Raw genomic sequence first — 14,799 nt, 5'->3', positions numbered from 1 at the left:
CAATCTATAGAATCATGTTAAATGTTCTTTATATCATATTTTATTGATTGGGAATTCTCATTTTATAGAATGACAAGACATTATGTTCAACGCCTCATTTTACATTCGAACATTGTACATTTTTGTTCACTAATTTTTTTTTTTAAAACACGAGGAATTCAGTAAAGTGGGTCAACAATTTTATTTTGGAACAAAGCAAATCATATTCGTTTTAAGCGCTGTCTGCAACCCTTAAATTTTTTTATTAAGTTATTGTATAAAAACTATTCATAATTTGTATAGTATATATATGAAAGATCATAGATATTCAAATTTTCTAAAATAAAAATAAAAAAACAATTAAATTGTCCCAGTATTAAGGATTATACAGCGAAGTTGCCATTTATGTTACTATAGTTACCGTCTCATCATTATAATCTATATAGTGATTGATATCAAAGCTTCAATAGTGTTCAATAAATATTCAATGTAAATACATCCTCAAATTTAGCTGTAGCGAGCAATGCTGGGTCTGCTAGCTATATTAAAATTTCTTTTGGTACATACTTTTTTTTTATTTCAATAATAGTGCCAAATTAAGTTATCTAGTTTTGTTTCAATTAATTAGTGTTTTACCGCCGGTTAATCCGAGGAGCCGTATAAGCGAGGTTATATAGTATATATAAGCGCGACTAATAGGACATATTGATTCCTTAGTTTGATACGTTAATATCCACTATTAGTTTTATTTTCAGTATGGATATCTAGAAATATATTGAACATCTTAAATAAATTAATGAATTAATGAACTTGTCATATGGTATATTTTGTCTTCCAAGTCAAAATTTTAATTAAGAACCTGTCAGATTTTTTTTATTACTTGTCAACCGAAAAATAAGGGCTCTTTTTATGTGCGATTTTATAATCAACATGAACATCCCAGCAGACGAATTCAGGAATGGTTTATATTTCCAATAATACGAAAGTACTAAAAAGGTGCTGGGTACCAAGATTACTGTTTCAGTCTCGGCTGGTGGTTCTAATGGAACCACTTTTCCTTCCCCACTTTTCATGTCATTATTTTCCCTCTAACAGGCACTTAACACAATTGATATGGAAATTATGATCTCAAGTTAAAAATATATATATATCTACACATACACAATAAAAAAAAATAAGTTGAATAACGAACCTCTTAATTAAAAAATTCTCACGAAACATTACTCACGCATCCGAAAGTACACAGGATTAAGCTTCTGAATCAAAAGCATTTGCATTACCTAACACATGACTCAGCTTCCGAGATCATGCAAGGCCGGAGAGAGTGCAAGTTAACTGAAGCTCCTGTAGACCATACTGTCTGCCTCTTATCTCGAAAGACTAATTCGGAAGAGTAAACAATTTGGTGAGGTCTACGTTTTATTCCCCCCTCCTATAAATAGTTATTTAAGGATATTATAAAGATAAATACAAGTCGCTAGTTTATAAATTTTACGATATATATACATATGCAAGATAGTTAGAGTTCAAAAGTATTTGTTAACTGTTGGTAAAACATTTTTAAACCGAATGATCTTAGATCAGATTTACTAAATGTAATATAATGTACAGTTGTAAATAGCAATAAATAAATATTAAAAAAAAACCGAATGAGCATGTTAATTTCTATAAAAGGGCTTACATGAATCTATTTTTTATTTTATTTCTGTGCATTTGAAAGCATATAATAAAAAAATAAAAAACAAAGTGACTTTGTACTGATTGGCATAAAAAAAAATTATGTATAGATAGCAATTATTGACACTGAAAGATAAAGCTTCTTCTCTAAATTATAGTTATAAATATTACGAAATAAAAAAGACTATTAAATAATAATACTAGCTATCACAATAAATTAATCTACTTGATAAAACAAATCATACTAATGTATTTCCACCGTTATATACCAAAGCCAGACAGAAAACCCAATTTAATAACGTCACAAAATTTAATCTTGAGCTGACCATGCACTAACAGTAAAATTTATTACTAATTGCCATTGATAAGGTATTATGTAAGAAACTAGGAAGATTGGTACCCATCTTGTCTTGAAATTCGTATGTGAATAATACATAATAATTTTTTTTTAACGTAAATTCATTAACAACTTTGATTTATAAGGACACTGAATAAACAATTTCGGCATTTATTAGCTATCCTGAAAACCAGAATGATACATCATTTATAGTGCCGACAGTTTTATTGGAGTGAGTTAGGTCATCCACCAGTTCACGTTAGAATTCCTAAATGAATCAGTTACTTGTGAATTTCACCACGTAATTTATGCGTTAGATGTTTTCTTAGATATGAGAAATTTTTAATTTAAAAATTGAACTACAGTTGCACTTTTACATGTAATAAAACCACAAAATATACGTTCCGTAGATATTCAAAAGAATTTTCATTTAATATATTATAAAGTAAACATGGACTATCAAACATACCTTAATTGTTGTAGACGGTATCAGCAAATGAAATATTAACAATAATTTAAAATTAATAATTTATTTTTACATCTTAATGTACAAAAATGTAATTTTTTTTAAATTTCTCTATTCCAGGTGATACACCTTGAGTCCTACTTGGCAATATTGGCCGAAATATAAGTGTGAGTGTTACTTTTTTCTTTTAATTTAAAATGTGCAAATCTCTCATTTATTAATTGACATATATTACAATCTGTTACATTCAAGATAATGATGTTGAATGAAAAAAAATGGAAAAAGGTTTTGCAAAAATGAAACTAATAAAATAAAAAAAATTATAGCTGTATCTTTAAGTTAAATAAACCTATTTATTTAAAACAGAACATGGAAAGCGCGTTATACTTATTTACAATACATATACCTAACACTGAGATATGCTTTTATCAAAATACTCTCCTCCTGGGTCTATATTTTTTTACAAATTAAGGAAAAAATACAATATTCGACAAAATTCAACTGGCCCTACCTTTAGTATTGAACAATACCTAAAGCGTTTATAACGATATTATAAAGCCAAAGAGTATGAAGGGGAACCAAAAGGGAAAATCAAGGATTATGGACCTCATCTGAGGAACATCCGTCACTGAGAAAAACCGGCTAGAAGATAACGCTGATTCTTAGTCGCAATAATAATTTAGGAAGAAAATAATCTTGGTTTAAGATATAATTTAAAAGATTGACCAATTACTCAATACAGTGAATCAAAGAAGAACCATTAAGTTTTCAAACCTGCTACCTTCCAGAGTTCAAAATATTTACCTGATAATTAAGCACTCTAAATTCATGAATATTTCGCTGAGTAGTTGCCTATTCCTGTCATTTGTTATTAGTAGTCAGTGGGCGACCAGTTTATTGACAGAAATCAAATATTTACCAAGCGTGAAATTATTCCGAGGAATATTTTCCTCCCTTTTGTTTTGTAATAAGTAGGTAGAAATATATATTTTTTTTGTGCTAAAAGAATCTCTTATAAAATAAAAAAGGGGGGCTATTCTCAATTTATCTATAAATTATCTCACAGGGCCCTACTAGAGTCTCCTGTTTTCTTTCAGTGATTTATTAATTTAACAAAGTAAGTAGGAAATTTTGATTTGTAGCATATTTGCTACAGCACAACAACACGTGATTTCTTTAGTTTTTACAGTTCTTTCTTTTTGTTGGGCCTCTGAACTAACAGATATTTAATACATTTAAACTTTTATCATAAACGGGACACAAGTTAAGGTGGATTAAAAGTACTTAACAATGTCACTAATACAACGACCGAACGATATTCCTCTATGTCAACTACCTAAGCTAAAAGGAGTATGCAAATTTGTTATTTTTTAATTTGTTGTTATTTTTATATTTTTAAGACGCTATATTTACACCTTTCATTGTTCAAGAGTCCACAAAGTGTAAAGTTGAGTGCTTTCCTAAAAATATAATTCAATTGTTCCCGATTTTTAAGGAAATGAAGTTTGTCTTACCGGTTAAAAAATTAAGTATTAGATGATTGCACATAAAAAATATTATTAAATTATACAATATCTTAAAAATAAATGGATTACTAATAAAGTAAACCGGAACAATTTGTAAACAGAGCAATAGCATATCCTGGTTTTGGAAAAAAAATAAACTTCATTGATATGTTAGGGTTAGTGTATTAGTCTTAAAAAAACTACGTTTATTCAAGATTATAATAAAATAAGTAGAATAGATTAACAATTTTATTATTATTTATATGTTATAGCTTAATTTAGAATCCAAAGCAAATGGTTAAAAAATCGCTTCATTGAAAATAGTTGAGAACTGTTTTGAGTTCCGGAGTTACACAATATATTCTGTAAACTCAGCAAAATCTCTTGTTTGGTTTTTGTTGATTTTTTCGTCAAACATAATTTCTCTAAAAAAAATATTTTCTCCAAAACATTCTTTTAATAAAAACTAAAATTCTAAATACAAACGAATCTAGATCGGAACCCTACAGTACCTTCCTCGTCCTTCCTAAATACCAAAAGTTCCCTTCTTTGAAACCGCCAAAGAGACTTCAAGGTCTCAAGCTAAGCTACACCTGGGTCCGGTAATTATAGACAGGTTGTTCCATATCTTATTTCGTTGAGTCCGTTCACCTGTTTATACTTCGGATCTCCTCTGGCTCGATAACGGAATATGCAAGTTTTGCAAAGCTTTAGACGCACTCCAATGGTTGACGTTGGCAAAGGGTTCAACTGCATAGAACGGAGGAGCTTTAAAGAGAAATTGAGACAAATCGATTACTATAACAATGCTGATGCTATAATCTCAACATGTTAGGTAATACAATATTGATATTATCCACATTTTTACGAAGAAAATTCGTATTAAACTTTCATTGTATGAAGGAATGATCCCGAATTCCCAAACATAACCATGTAATTTCATGCCTTGAAAAAAATAAGTTGCGACAAGATTTAAACACGTTACATAGGAAACTAGAACCTAGTAGTTTTTTTGTTTTTTTTTAATCTAAAAACTATAAAATGAGAATATTCTGCAATATAATATATCAAATATTAGGTTGAGGGTGTATGTTTTCATTTATCTCTTTAAACATTTTCAGGTCTTTTTATTTAACCCATTGATAAAATACCGTCAAAGAGCGTCCTGATACCATGTTTTTTAACGCATTTATTCAACGGATGGAGGTATAGCTACTACCCTCCTTAATCGATTGTCCTTTTCGAGTATTACTAGGTGTTGCAAGTCTTCCTGTCGCGTGCATTCCTAATCAAATGTGTACTCAAATAGGTCTAGTTTTAAGGTTCCATACAACATAAACACGAATCCCTGGAATTTGTATATAAGTAAATTACAGTAAGTTAATAAACCATAGCAGAACTTTAGATAACCTGGAGTATTTTCAAAAAATGAAGCATTTAAACAGGTCAAAGTTTAGTTAAGAACGATGGAACGACTAACAGCTGCGATAAACGATTGTGAAAAACAATTTTTTTTTTTTTTAAAAAGATTTGTCACCTAGAATTATAAAGTCAAAGCATTATGTAATTATTGTAATGATTTACTGAATGTAATGAATTTATCATTACATTATTACCGGAATAATTACTTTTACACACATAAATCAGATTACACAACGCTGAATTAAGGGACTTACACCAGGTAAATATAATTCATGCATTGCGGCGTATAAGATGGGCGTGTAAGGTTGTAGGGCTTAGTAACGAGCGGATCCTTAAAATGTTAATAAACACTGAAGCAACGGGCAAACGTTCGTGGGGTAGACAGAAACGTAGATGGGAGGATTGCGTTAAAACTGATTTAGTGGAATTGGGTTTGGAGGGGCTTCACTGGAAGGATGTATGCAGAGAGCCACCAAACGTATCGGCATCGAACCTTCGGGTTCGTTAGGCCTTCATTATCATTATCATTATCACTATCACATAAATCAGCAAACGTGTCAGATCAAATTTGATAATATTATCCAGTCTAATAATTGGATAGTAAACCATCACTCAAAATTTCATTAAATGTGGATAATGATTGTAGGCGTTTTCTTAGTTACATTGGAGGGAGGTAGGGGGTAGGTAGGAATGATTACTATACAGGTAGGCAAGGTTTTATCTGTGGCGGGACAGAAAAAGACGCTTCCTTGAATTGATGACTCAAGAACGATAATGTTTGAGCAATCTCAGGAGTCGATATGGAAAACTAAGGATAAGGTTTTGAATATAGTCTTTCAAGCTGGAGTCTGTCCGGGGCTGTGGACTTTGGCGTCGGTGAAGGGTGAGCACGGAGGTCGGCTGGCTCTTTTAATAAGATAATCTCTCCGTCTAGCCACTTTTTGCTTTTTTTACAGGTCGGGTCTAAATTGTTAATAAATAATTATTTTGGTTCGTAAGAATAAATATAATTAACTCTACAGCACTAGCAATAAAAGCCTACTCGTTGTACTGTAAGTATACTTGACAAATGGCGTAGCAAGAAGTGCTTAGGTTGTGACGAAATCTTGGATAGGCTCTTTTCTATCATTGGGAAAAGGGATTCCATATTCTAAAATATTGATGACATTATGTCATATACATTCGGTATGATGCAATGGATGCCAATAATAATAAAACAATGGTAGTTGTCAATTAGCTCATCTTGATTCTCTTTTTCACCAGTTAGAAGAACAACAAGGCACTCAACAGCAAAACTTTAAACAACTTCTACTTTTCACTTACTTTAGGCATTCTGTAATAAATTACTTTAATCAAAACTTAGAAGTCAACAATAACATGAAGTTTTGAAAGAAAAGGTTATAAAACAACGTGTTCAAAAATCCGCTAGGGGGTCTTCTGCATTTAACATGTCTTTAAATAGGGCTGCTTACAATCCTATACTTATAGCTTTTAACATTGTTAAACTTATACTTTTACTAGTATAAGGTAATACCTAATACGATTTGTTCCTTTTTTCAACAATAAAGCATCCACTAATTAATTGTTTTCTTTCTGTAGGGATCGAAAAAAAAAATAATACATTTAACACAACATCATGAATACCCCTAATGTAGAGAAATGAAATGTGTTGGATCGAAATTATTGATATAGCTCATGAAATACATATTTACACAAATTTTAGTTGGTTTCTTGTTGCGTATGGTTGAATTATCAAAAAACCAATTTAATTTAAGGAATTGGTTTTTATAACATTAGAGATTTATTAATTGATGGAGAGCTAATTTTGCATACTTATTAAGATAATTGAAGCTCATTTAAAGTTATCCATTAGTCGAAAAATTAAATGAAAAATACACAGTCTCTTTTACTTATCCACTTTCATGGTCCTCATCTTTGATATTTTTGTTTTTTTTATTACCCATAAGTGAGGCAATATATTCACAAGATATGGATCATGAGAATATTCGGATAATTAATTATCAGAATTCATTAGCATGAAGTGTATGATTCTCGCCACGTTGTTTTTATGTTATTTTTGATCTTACTTGCTTCGGTGAATTATGGCACACTGCTGACGATTTTCCGTGATTTATTACCTTGATCCTATGAGACTTTAATTCTTTGGGTCCAATCTTCTGTCGGTTTACTTCAAACTCTTTACCCAATTTTCTGTTTTATTAGTATAATTTTTTATTGAGGATGTATGTGCTAATCGTAGTTGACCTTGGATTCTTACCACATTATTATTTAATTCACTGAATACGTAATCGATCCTCTTTTTCAAAAGTTTTTAATTACAGTAAAGAATTACATTATTTTCAAGTGTGAATGTTTCCGTTTTCTTAATAGAATTCAAGAAAATGCGTTTTGAAAACGTTTTTAATGATGGGTAAATATATTTCGCTATGATTTATAGGAATTTGAGCAGAATCGTATTTTTTTTTTAAGGGATAATTTAAAAGAAAAGGTTGTAATTTATATGTAATAATCATTATCTCAAACCAATCAGAAATGAGTGCATTATAGAATGACAGATAACTTTTAATAAAAAAAGTTAATATCCAAAGAGATTTGATAAAAATAAAAATCTAAAATTCCCATAATTCATGACAACGTGTTCTGTTTTCTTCTAGCTCTTCTATCGTACTTAAACATGGTGTCTTTGTTTTTTAGACAAATTATTATCATTATTATCAATTCATAAATTTTACATTACAGTTCGTAAAACGGACAAAAACGTCATGTGAAGGATTTGGTGAAGTAATTGGACACAAAATATATTTTTATATTTATTCAGATTTAGTTCACATATAAAAATTATTAAGAATCAAATTTCAGAAAACAAGCTTTGGGTTCAATTATCCTCAGCCAATAATTTCGGATAAAAGATCAACACCTTTTCACAAAGCACAGTAATGAATATGGATAAAATCAACCACATCCAACTTTGATGTAAGACTGATACATATGATTTATGTCACTAAACTTGTATGTGGATTAAATTTTACGGGCGAATTTCATTTCCTTTGTTTCTTTTTATTTATAATTTTTAGGGAGGTAGAAAATTCCACAAGATTTATATGTAATCTTTTGAGATTTGAGATTGTAAAGTTTGTATTGTTTATTTAATATAAATTTCTATACGAGCGGAATGTATAGAAGTACGTATCTTCTAGCATGTAAATTAACGAAATGAAAAAAAGAAACCTAATTTTAAAGAGGTTTAAGAAAACCTATAAATGTGTCATGTTTGAAGAAATTTGAATATGCATCAGTGATGGTTAGCAGAGTATACCTAATTTTTCTTTTTTTAGATTGTTTCGAGGGTTTCGAATTTTTTTAAAAACTCAGATTGCAATGTATTTCTGAAATAATAATTTTTCCAGTGTTTTTTTTTTTTAATTTTTCGAATACATTATTTTAAAAATTATAAAATTATTGTTTCCGAAATAAATAACGGTTAAAATCCCTGAATTCTGGAAATATCTTAAACTTGTATGTTGGTTCAATTTTGTTTATAATTTTAATTCTCTTGGCTTATTTTTTTATATATTTTAAGCGAGGTTGACACACTACAATCCCGTGACATTTTATGCACCCATCGAGACAAAAATTGTTAAAAATTCATTTTGCAACGAAGGACAAGCTTGAAGTCTCCATAATTCATCTACACGAAGAAATAGAGTCTAAACCATTTCAGACTTCGATTTCATGCACCAAATAATTTGAAATCCCGTTGGACAATAAAGTTTGTCAAAAATAAATAAAATGCATATAGATTTGGAGCTGCTGATATTTACTCCCCGTACAGAAAATGGTGAAGCTTAAATGGTGAAACTTTAACCAGCAAAGATTAATATCAGTATATAGACGATTAAGTAACATTTTCTCTTCGGTACCTTTAATGACTGCTTATTATCTTCTAGGAGAGCAGATATACGCTTCTTTCAACAAAAATATATAAATTGAAGTCTTAGAGATAGCCGTCACAATTATGCCTGACCACAGTAGAGCAATATCAAAAGACCGCAAGTTAACCGCAAGATCGCCACATTTAATGTAACAGACCATCAGTTGTTCCATTCCGGATTCATATTTTCGCTATCCGATTACGTAATAAAAACAAAAATCAAATAATAAAATCGAAAATTAAAAAAAAAAAATATTTTAATAAAGTTATCATTTTAATTATACTACACAATAAATTTAATTTCATTATATTATATAATAATATGGTATATAATTTTGTTATACTATATAAAATAAAACTAAATATGGAATAAAAAATTATTATAAGGAAGGGGAATCCCAAAAATCAAGGACACTCCTCAAAGGTCCGGGTTCAACAATTTCTTGTGTACAGGATTAGCCACTTCATTCATATAATGTATTCTTAGGATTATTTATCACGAATATCTGAATTTTTATTACCAAAACGTTTTGAAAACCTTCTTAGAACTCATTTACTGTATATTACATCATGGTACTTTGTGATAGGTCTTGTGTGTTTGGTAGTACGTTCTAGTAGCTTGTAATTACATCGCCTCAATCACGATTGACCAATCTTCCCTTGTCACATGTTTCATTTTAGGCTTTTGGTACTAATTATTTTATTTTATTTCTATTTTTAGCTTATTTGAGAGCAACGAATAGTTTCGATTTGGATATAATCTTTTGAGGATTATGTTATTTTTTGTTGAATATGTTATTTATTCAATATAAATGTATAGACATTTATGCTAGCCGCAATACGTGCGTTATATATTTTTAATTTTTTGAAAAGTCAGATTCAAAAGTACCTTTTTTAGTCTAGGACCATATTATACATGACCTTTTATAATTTTTTTTAGTATTTAAAGAACTAAAAACATCCTATAGTACCGCAATGCTACCAATGTAGGAGTTCAATTAAAACAATACTTCAATAATATGTAACAAAACACAAAACACTACTAATCAAATATGTAAATCAATAAATTAAATAAAACGATGAAGGTAAATCCCATATATTTCTATTGTCATATATGAATTAGTGAGTAAATTGAGTAATGATAAAGTTAATTAACTAAAAAAAATATACGTAAAAGCAGAGTAGTAAATTGAGGATTTTTTTTTCTCTACTGTAAAGTAGAGAATTTCGTATCTCTTCCTACCGACGCAATCTGTAGGGAAGCAGACTGAATCACTCTTCTGATAAGGGGCGTAAGTCTGCTCTACTTTTACCCACACCCGGATTCCAACATGTTATACAAAAGGTACCTGAACGTTAAAATCTCCTGTCCGAGGATGAACAAGGGCCAGCGGTAGGTTCATAATGGACTAGTGACGACACAAAACGAAAGCTGTCCCTTGCGACCTACCTGGAGCCTCCAGTCGCTCTTGTGCCTTGGAGGAATACGGAGCTCTTTGTGCTGCTGTGGCAGTTGTTCAGTCTCTTCTTCAATGGAAAGGTACGCAATAGTCTATATTTATGTTTCTCTCTTATTGCGTTGAATTAATCCGCAGAGTAATGTTTTATTCATTAGGTCGATTTGACTTAGGTTGTTATAGTATTCAGATATCTGGAATGGACGTATTAAAATATTAAATTATGGAGAAGATGGTCCAGGTTGCGGTCAAAAGAGATAGTTAACAACTATTTTGTAATATTAGTTAACTATTTTTACAAAATTAATATATTTTTTTTATATATTTAATATTTTGTTAATTGTATAAATTATTACTTAATTATTTTGATTATCTTTTGACCGCAACCCTGATTATCTTCTCCTTAATTTGAAATTATGCGGTCAACAATTTATAGCATTAACTATGATTTTTTAAACATTTAATTAAATATATTCCCTTACTTAGGAAGAATTTCAGCGGTTGCGATAGGGCAACAAAAATATTTAGTTATATATATAATATAGCATTGTTGTCAATAATCTTTTGTGATGGGGGAGACCAAATATTGTAAGCAGAGGTTGTTGGTACTTCTTTGCATGCTGAGTTGTAGTGATTAAATAAGTAATAGTAATACACTCAATAATAACCATAATTCTTATAAAATACTCTAATTAATGATAATATAAAAAAGAAATAAAAAAATGACTAAGAATTCCTCTGAGCTGTAAATTTTATTATTAAATTTTTATTTATCGTGGCATATTAGGATGATAATATTTGTGAAAAAAATTTAATATAAATTATCATTAAAAATCCCCAAAAACGTCTTACGCATAATTAAACAGTCACCCATTTTAACATTGTTTTAATTCCATATTATACAAAGAAGTTAACGTGTTTATAATTTATTATTCTAGTAAAATGACTTGTAAACGTTTACAAAACAAAACGATAGGACATATCAATTTATGAGTGCAGGGAGAGGTGTGGAGGGATAAGGGTAAAACAAGGAACGCAAAATAAACGATAACGTTTTTTCTGTTCCTAACTTAAACCCACTTCTACAGGACAGCATCTGTTCTCTACCAGAATTCCTCAAAGTGCTCTGCAAAGATTCAAAAGAACTTTTATGGAGGATTGACATTTATAGAATTTATCATACAATCCACTTAGTTTAGAAGTTTGTGGGTTTGAATCCCACCTAGGTCCATCAATATTCATTTCATGATGTTGTTTCAATGGGGCTGTAAAGACCTTTAGTAGAAGACTTAAGCCATAAGACAAAAAAAAATCTTTATTAATTCCTAAAAGATATCCATAAAGAAATGCCTCTCTGCCATGTACGGATTAATGAAGAAATTGAAAAATATTGTTTAGTTTTAAGAATTAATATGATAGATATTATATTTAAAGAAATTATAACTATTATCACAGTATGTAAAAATAGTTGAAGCCTACGAAATTTAATCATTACTTAAACAAATAATCTAAAATCTGATATGTTGGTACAAAGGTTCCAATAAAATAAAAGTATTGTGAATCACTTGACATTATTAGTAGGATAAATTTAAGTCTAATTTAATTAAGTAATATTTCAATGACCACTAACAAAATACATAAATATGTATGTTGGTAAATACTGCCCCATCATCTTGGCTACCTGCTTCTCTCACTATAACAATTGGGACAGGTGTGGTTCCAAACCCTAAATTTTTTTTCTGATGTGAACCAACCTAGGACAGGAACAGATCTTAATCAGTACCATGAATCTACCGAGGAACTCCAGAAAAACTATTGGCCAGGTCATGAAAAAACAACCTAAGGATATCAAAATGTTTATAGTAGTCTTAATCTAAATAAAAGATTAAGAATAACAATCTTAATAAATAAAAAACTTAGTCTAACCTGTCGATAATGTTTTTATCTTTATTTGATAATTATCAGGGGCGTAGGAACGGATGACTTGGACCGCACCTCGAGGCTCAACCTGTCTGTCACCAATTCTCCTAGCTGTTTCCTAAGACTATTTATGATAATTCAAAAAGTATTTGAAAGAACAATAACTATGAAAAAATGGAAAAAAAAAATACAAAACCAAATTTTTAAAGATTTAAGAACAGTTTTTTAAGATGCTCAATTTGGAAATTTTGAAATTTCTTAGATATGGTTCTTTTCTTTTTGTTTAGCATTACCTGAATATCAAAGAGTAATAAAAGGATAGTGGTTTATGAGTTTGAGGTCTAAACGATTAGAAAGAACAGCGATATTTTTTTTTAAATCAAATAATTAATAAATTAATTATTATATTAATTGTTGTTCAAATAATTAACTATTAAAACAGTTTTTAAAATACTACATTTATTTCTTGAAATAATCATTGTAAATTCTAAACATTCGAGCTGACCCATCTCAATCTACTTTTGGTGTTGTAACAGCTGCTATAACTCAGAAATGTTCAACATCAGTTCCAATACCTAAGATAGTGAAACGATCTTAAAAATTGCAAACAATTAGGACTCCATATTGACAAGAGACTTACTTGGAATCCACACACAAGACGGAAACGACGAGAAGCTACTCGTAGATTTTGATTGCTATAACACATACTTGACAAACGCTCTAAACTTCCCATTCACTACAAAAAATTATTATACACTTTGATAATCTGACCAATTTGGACATATGGAATTAAGTTCTGGGGCTCTACCAAACCATCAAATTCCTCCCGCTTCCAATCCTTCCAATCCAAAATCCTACGTAAAATCCTTGATGCTCCTTGTTACGTTATAGATAAACTCATCCACAAAGGCCCAAACCAGATATGCGTCTTTTCATTCCAAACTCCTTACCCATCCTAACCCTTTAGTTCTTATCTCTATTCCTTTACAATCCCTGATAATCCTCCGAGGCGTTACAGCAACTGTCATGGTAAATAAAGCTGTATGTTAATAAAGCTACCGTTTTAGAATTCCGGATCATCTTGTCTACAATACATGCAAAAACGTCTCCCTTTCCGACTTAACCTTACAAGTAAGAACATTTACTTGAAAAATAGTTGTTGGCTGATAAATCATTTTCACCTTACGAGGAAACGCGAAGTCTATCCTAGACTGAGCCCTTAGAATTCCTTTCGATTCCGAGAAAAAAAAACCTGGATTTCTTTTTCTCGCAATTGGACGACTCTCTACTATCTCTTTTCGAAAAAAAAAAAGTTGATTATTTCCCTTCCAGTATGAGCTATATCATTATCCCTTCTGCGTTCCTCGCAATGAGGCGCCGATTCCGGAACAATTAGTTTACTGCATTCCAGGGCCTCGTGCCCGGAGAGAAATGACGGAAGTTGGAACTACTACAACTCCAGGAAATTACAACCTCCCTTAGTATCCAGGTCGCTGGAAAGGTAGTAATTAGGTGTGTTTTGGATGGGCTATTTTTAGAGACGTTTCTCCTTTCAAAGATGTTTACTTTGTAACGAAAACGGTGCTGTTCGTTGGATCACTTAAATCTCGCCTGGATAGATGGGCCAATGCTACTGAAAAAATTAAGTTAATATCTGGTTCTGTCGAACATAAACATGCAAATGAAAGTTATGCCTTTTCTATCAGACAAAACAAATTGACTATACTAAAGTTATGATATAATATATAATCATATTAATTTGTATAGGATTTGTTCATCATACCATTATTTAAATTTCCTACTTTATATGGATTATTCCTTTAAGCTCCTTAATAAAAGTTAATTTTTAAATTTTTTTCAGAGAAAATATGTGTTTAAATATACTAGGAAAGTACTATAGTTAATTCAACATTTCTTCACGATTAAGCATAATACTGCATTGTTAAAAAGAAAGATCAAATAGAAATAGTTTAAAAAAATAATAAACCCTTTTAAATTTTGCGTTTCCAGAAAAAAAAATTAAATATTTTTCAAAATTGACTAAAATAATAACAAATTTATCTAGTTTTTTAAATAATTTAAAA

At 30.1% G+C, this 14,799-nt stretch overlaps 1 protein-coding gene across 3 annotated transcripts in view; it reads left to right on the top strand.

The window, feature by feature from the left end:
* Positions 1-14,799, top strand: part of LOC106686120 (sodium-coupled monocarboxylate transporter 2) — a 131,231-nt gene that overhangs the window by 33,281 nt on the left and 83,151 nt on the right. For 2 of the 3 annotated variants that reach the window (XM_014429277.3, XM_067047789.1), the window contains exon 2: positions 2,580-2,626. Coding sequence is in view for 1 of the 3 variants with exons in the window: in XM_014429271.2 (XP_014284757.1) it covers positions 10,871-10,878 (8 nt within the window). In the remaining 2 variants the exon portion in view is untranslated. Of the gene's footprint in view, positions 1-2,579; positions 2,627-10,855; positions 10,879-14,799 lie in introns of those variants that run through there. The other variant, XM_014429271.2, reaches the window with a different exon arrangement.

This window comes from Halyomorpha halys, unplaced genomic scaffold, assembly GCF_000696795.3.
Source record: "Halyomorpha halys isolate HHAL.00 unplaced genomic scaffold, Hhal_1.1 Scaffold34.1, whole genome shotgun sequence".
NCBI lineage: Eukaryota > Metazoa > Arthropoda > Insecta > Hemiptera > Pentatomidae > Halyomorpha > Halyomorpha halys.
This window is presented reverse-complemented; position numbering and strand designations above follow the sequence as displayed.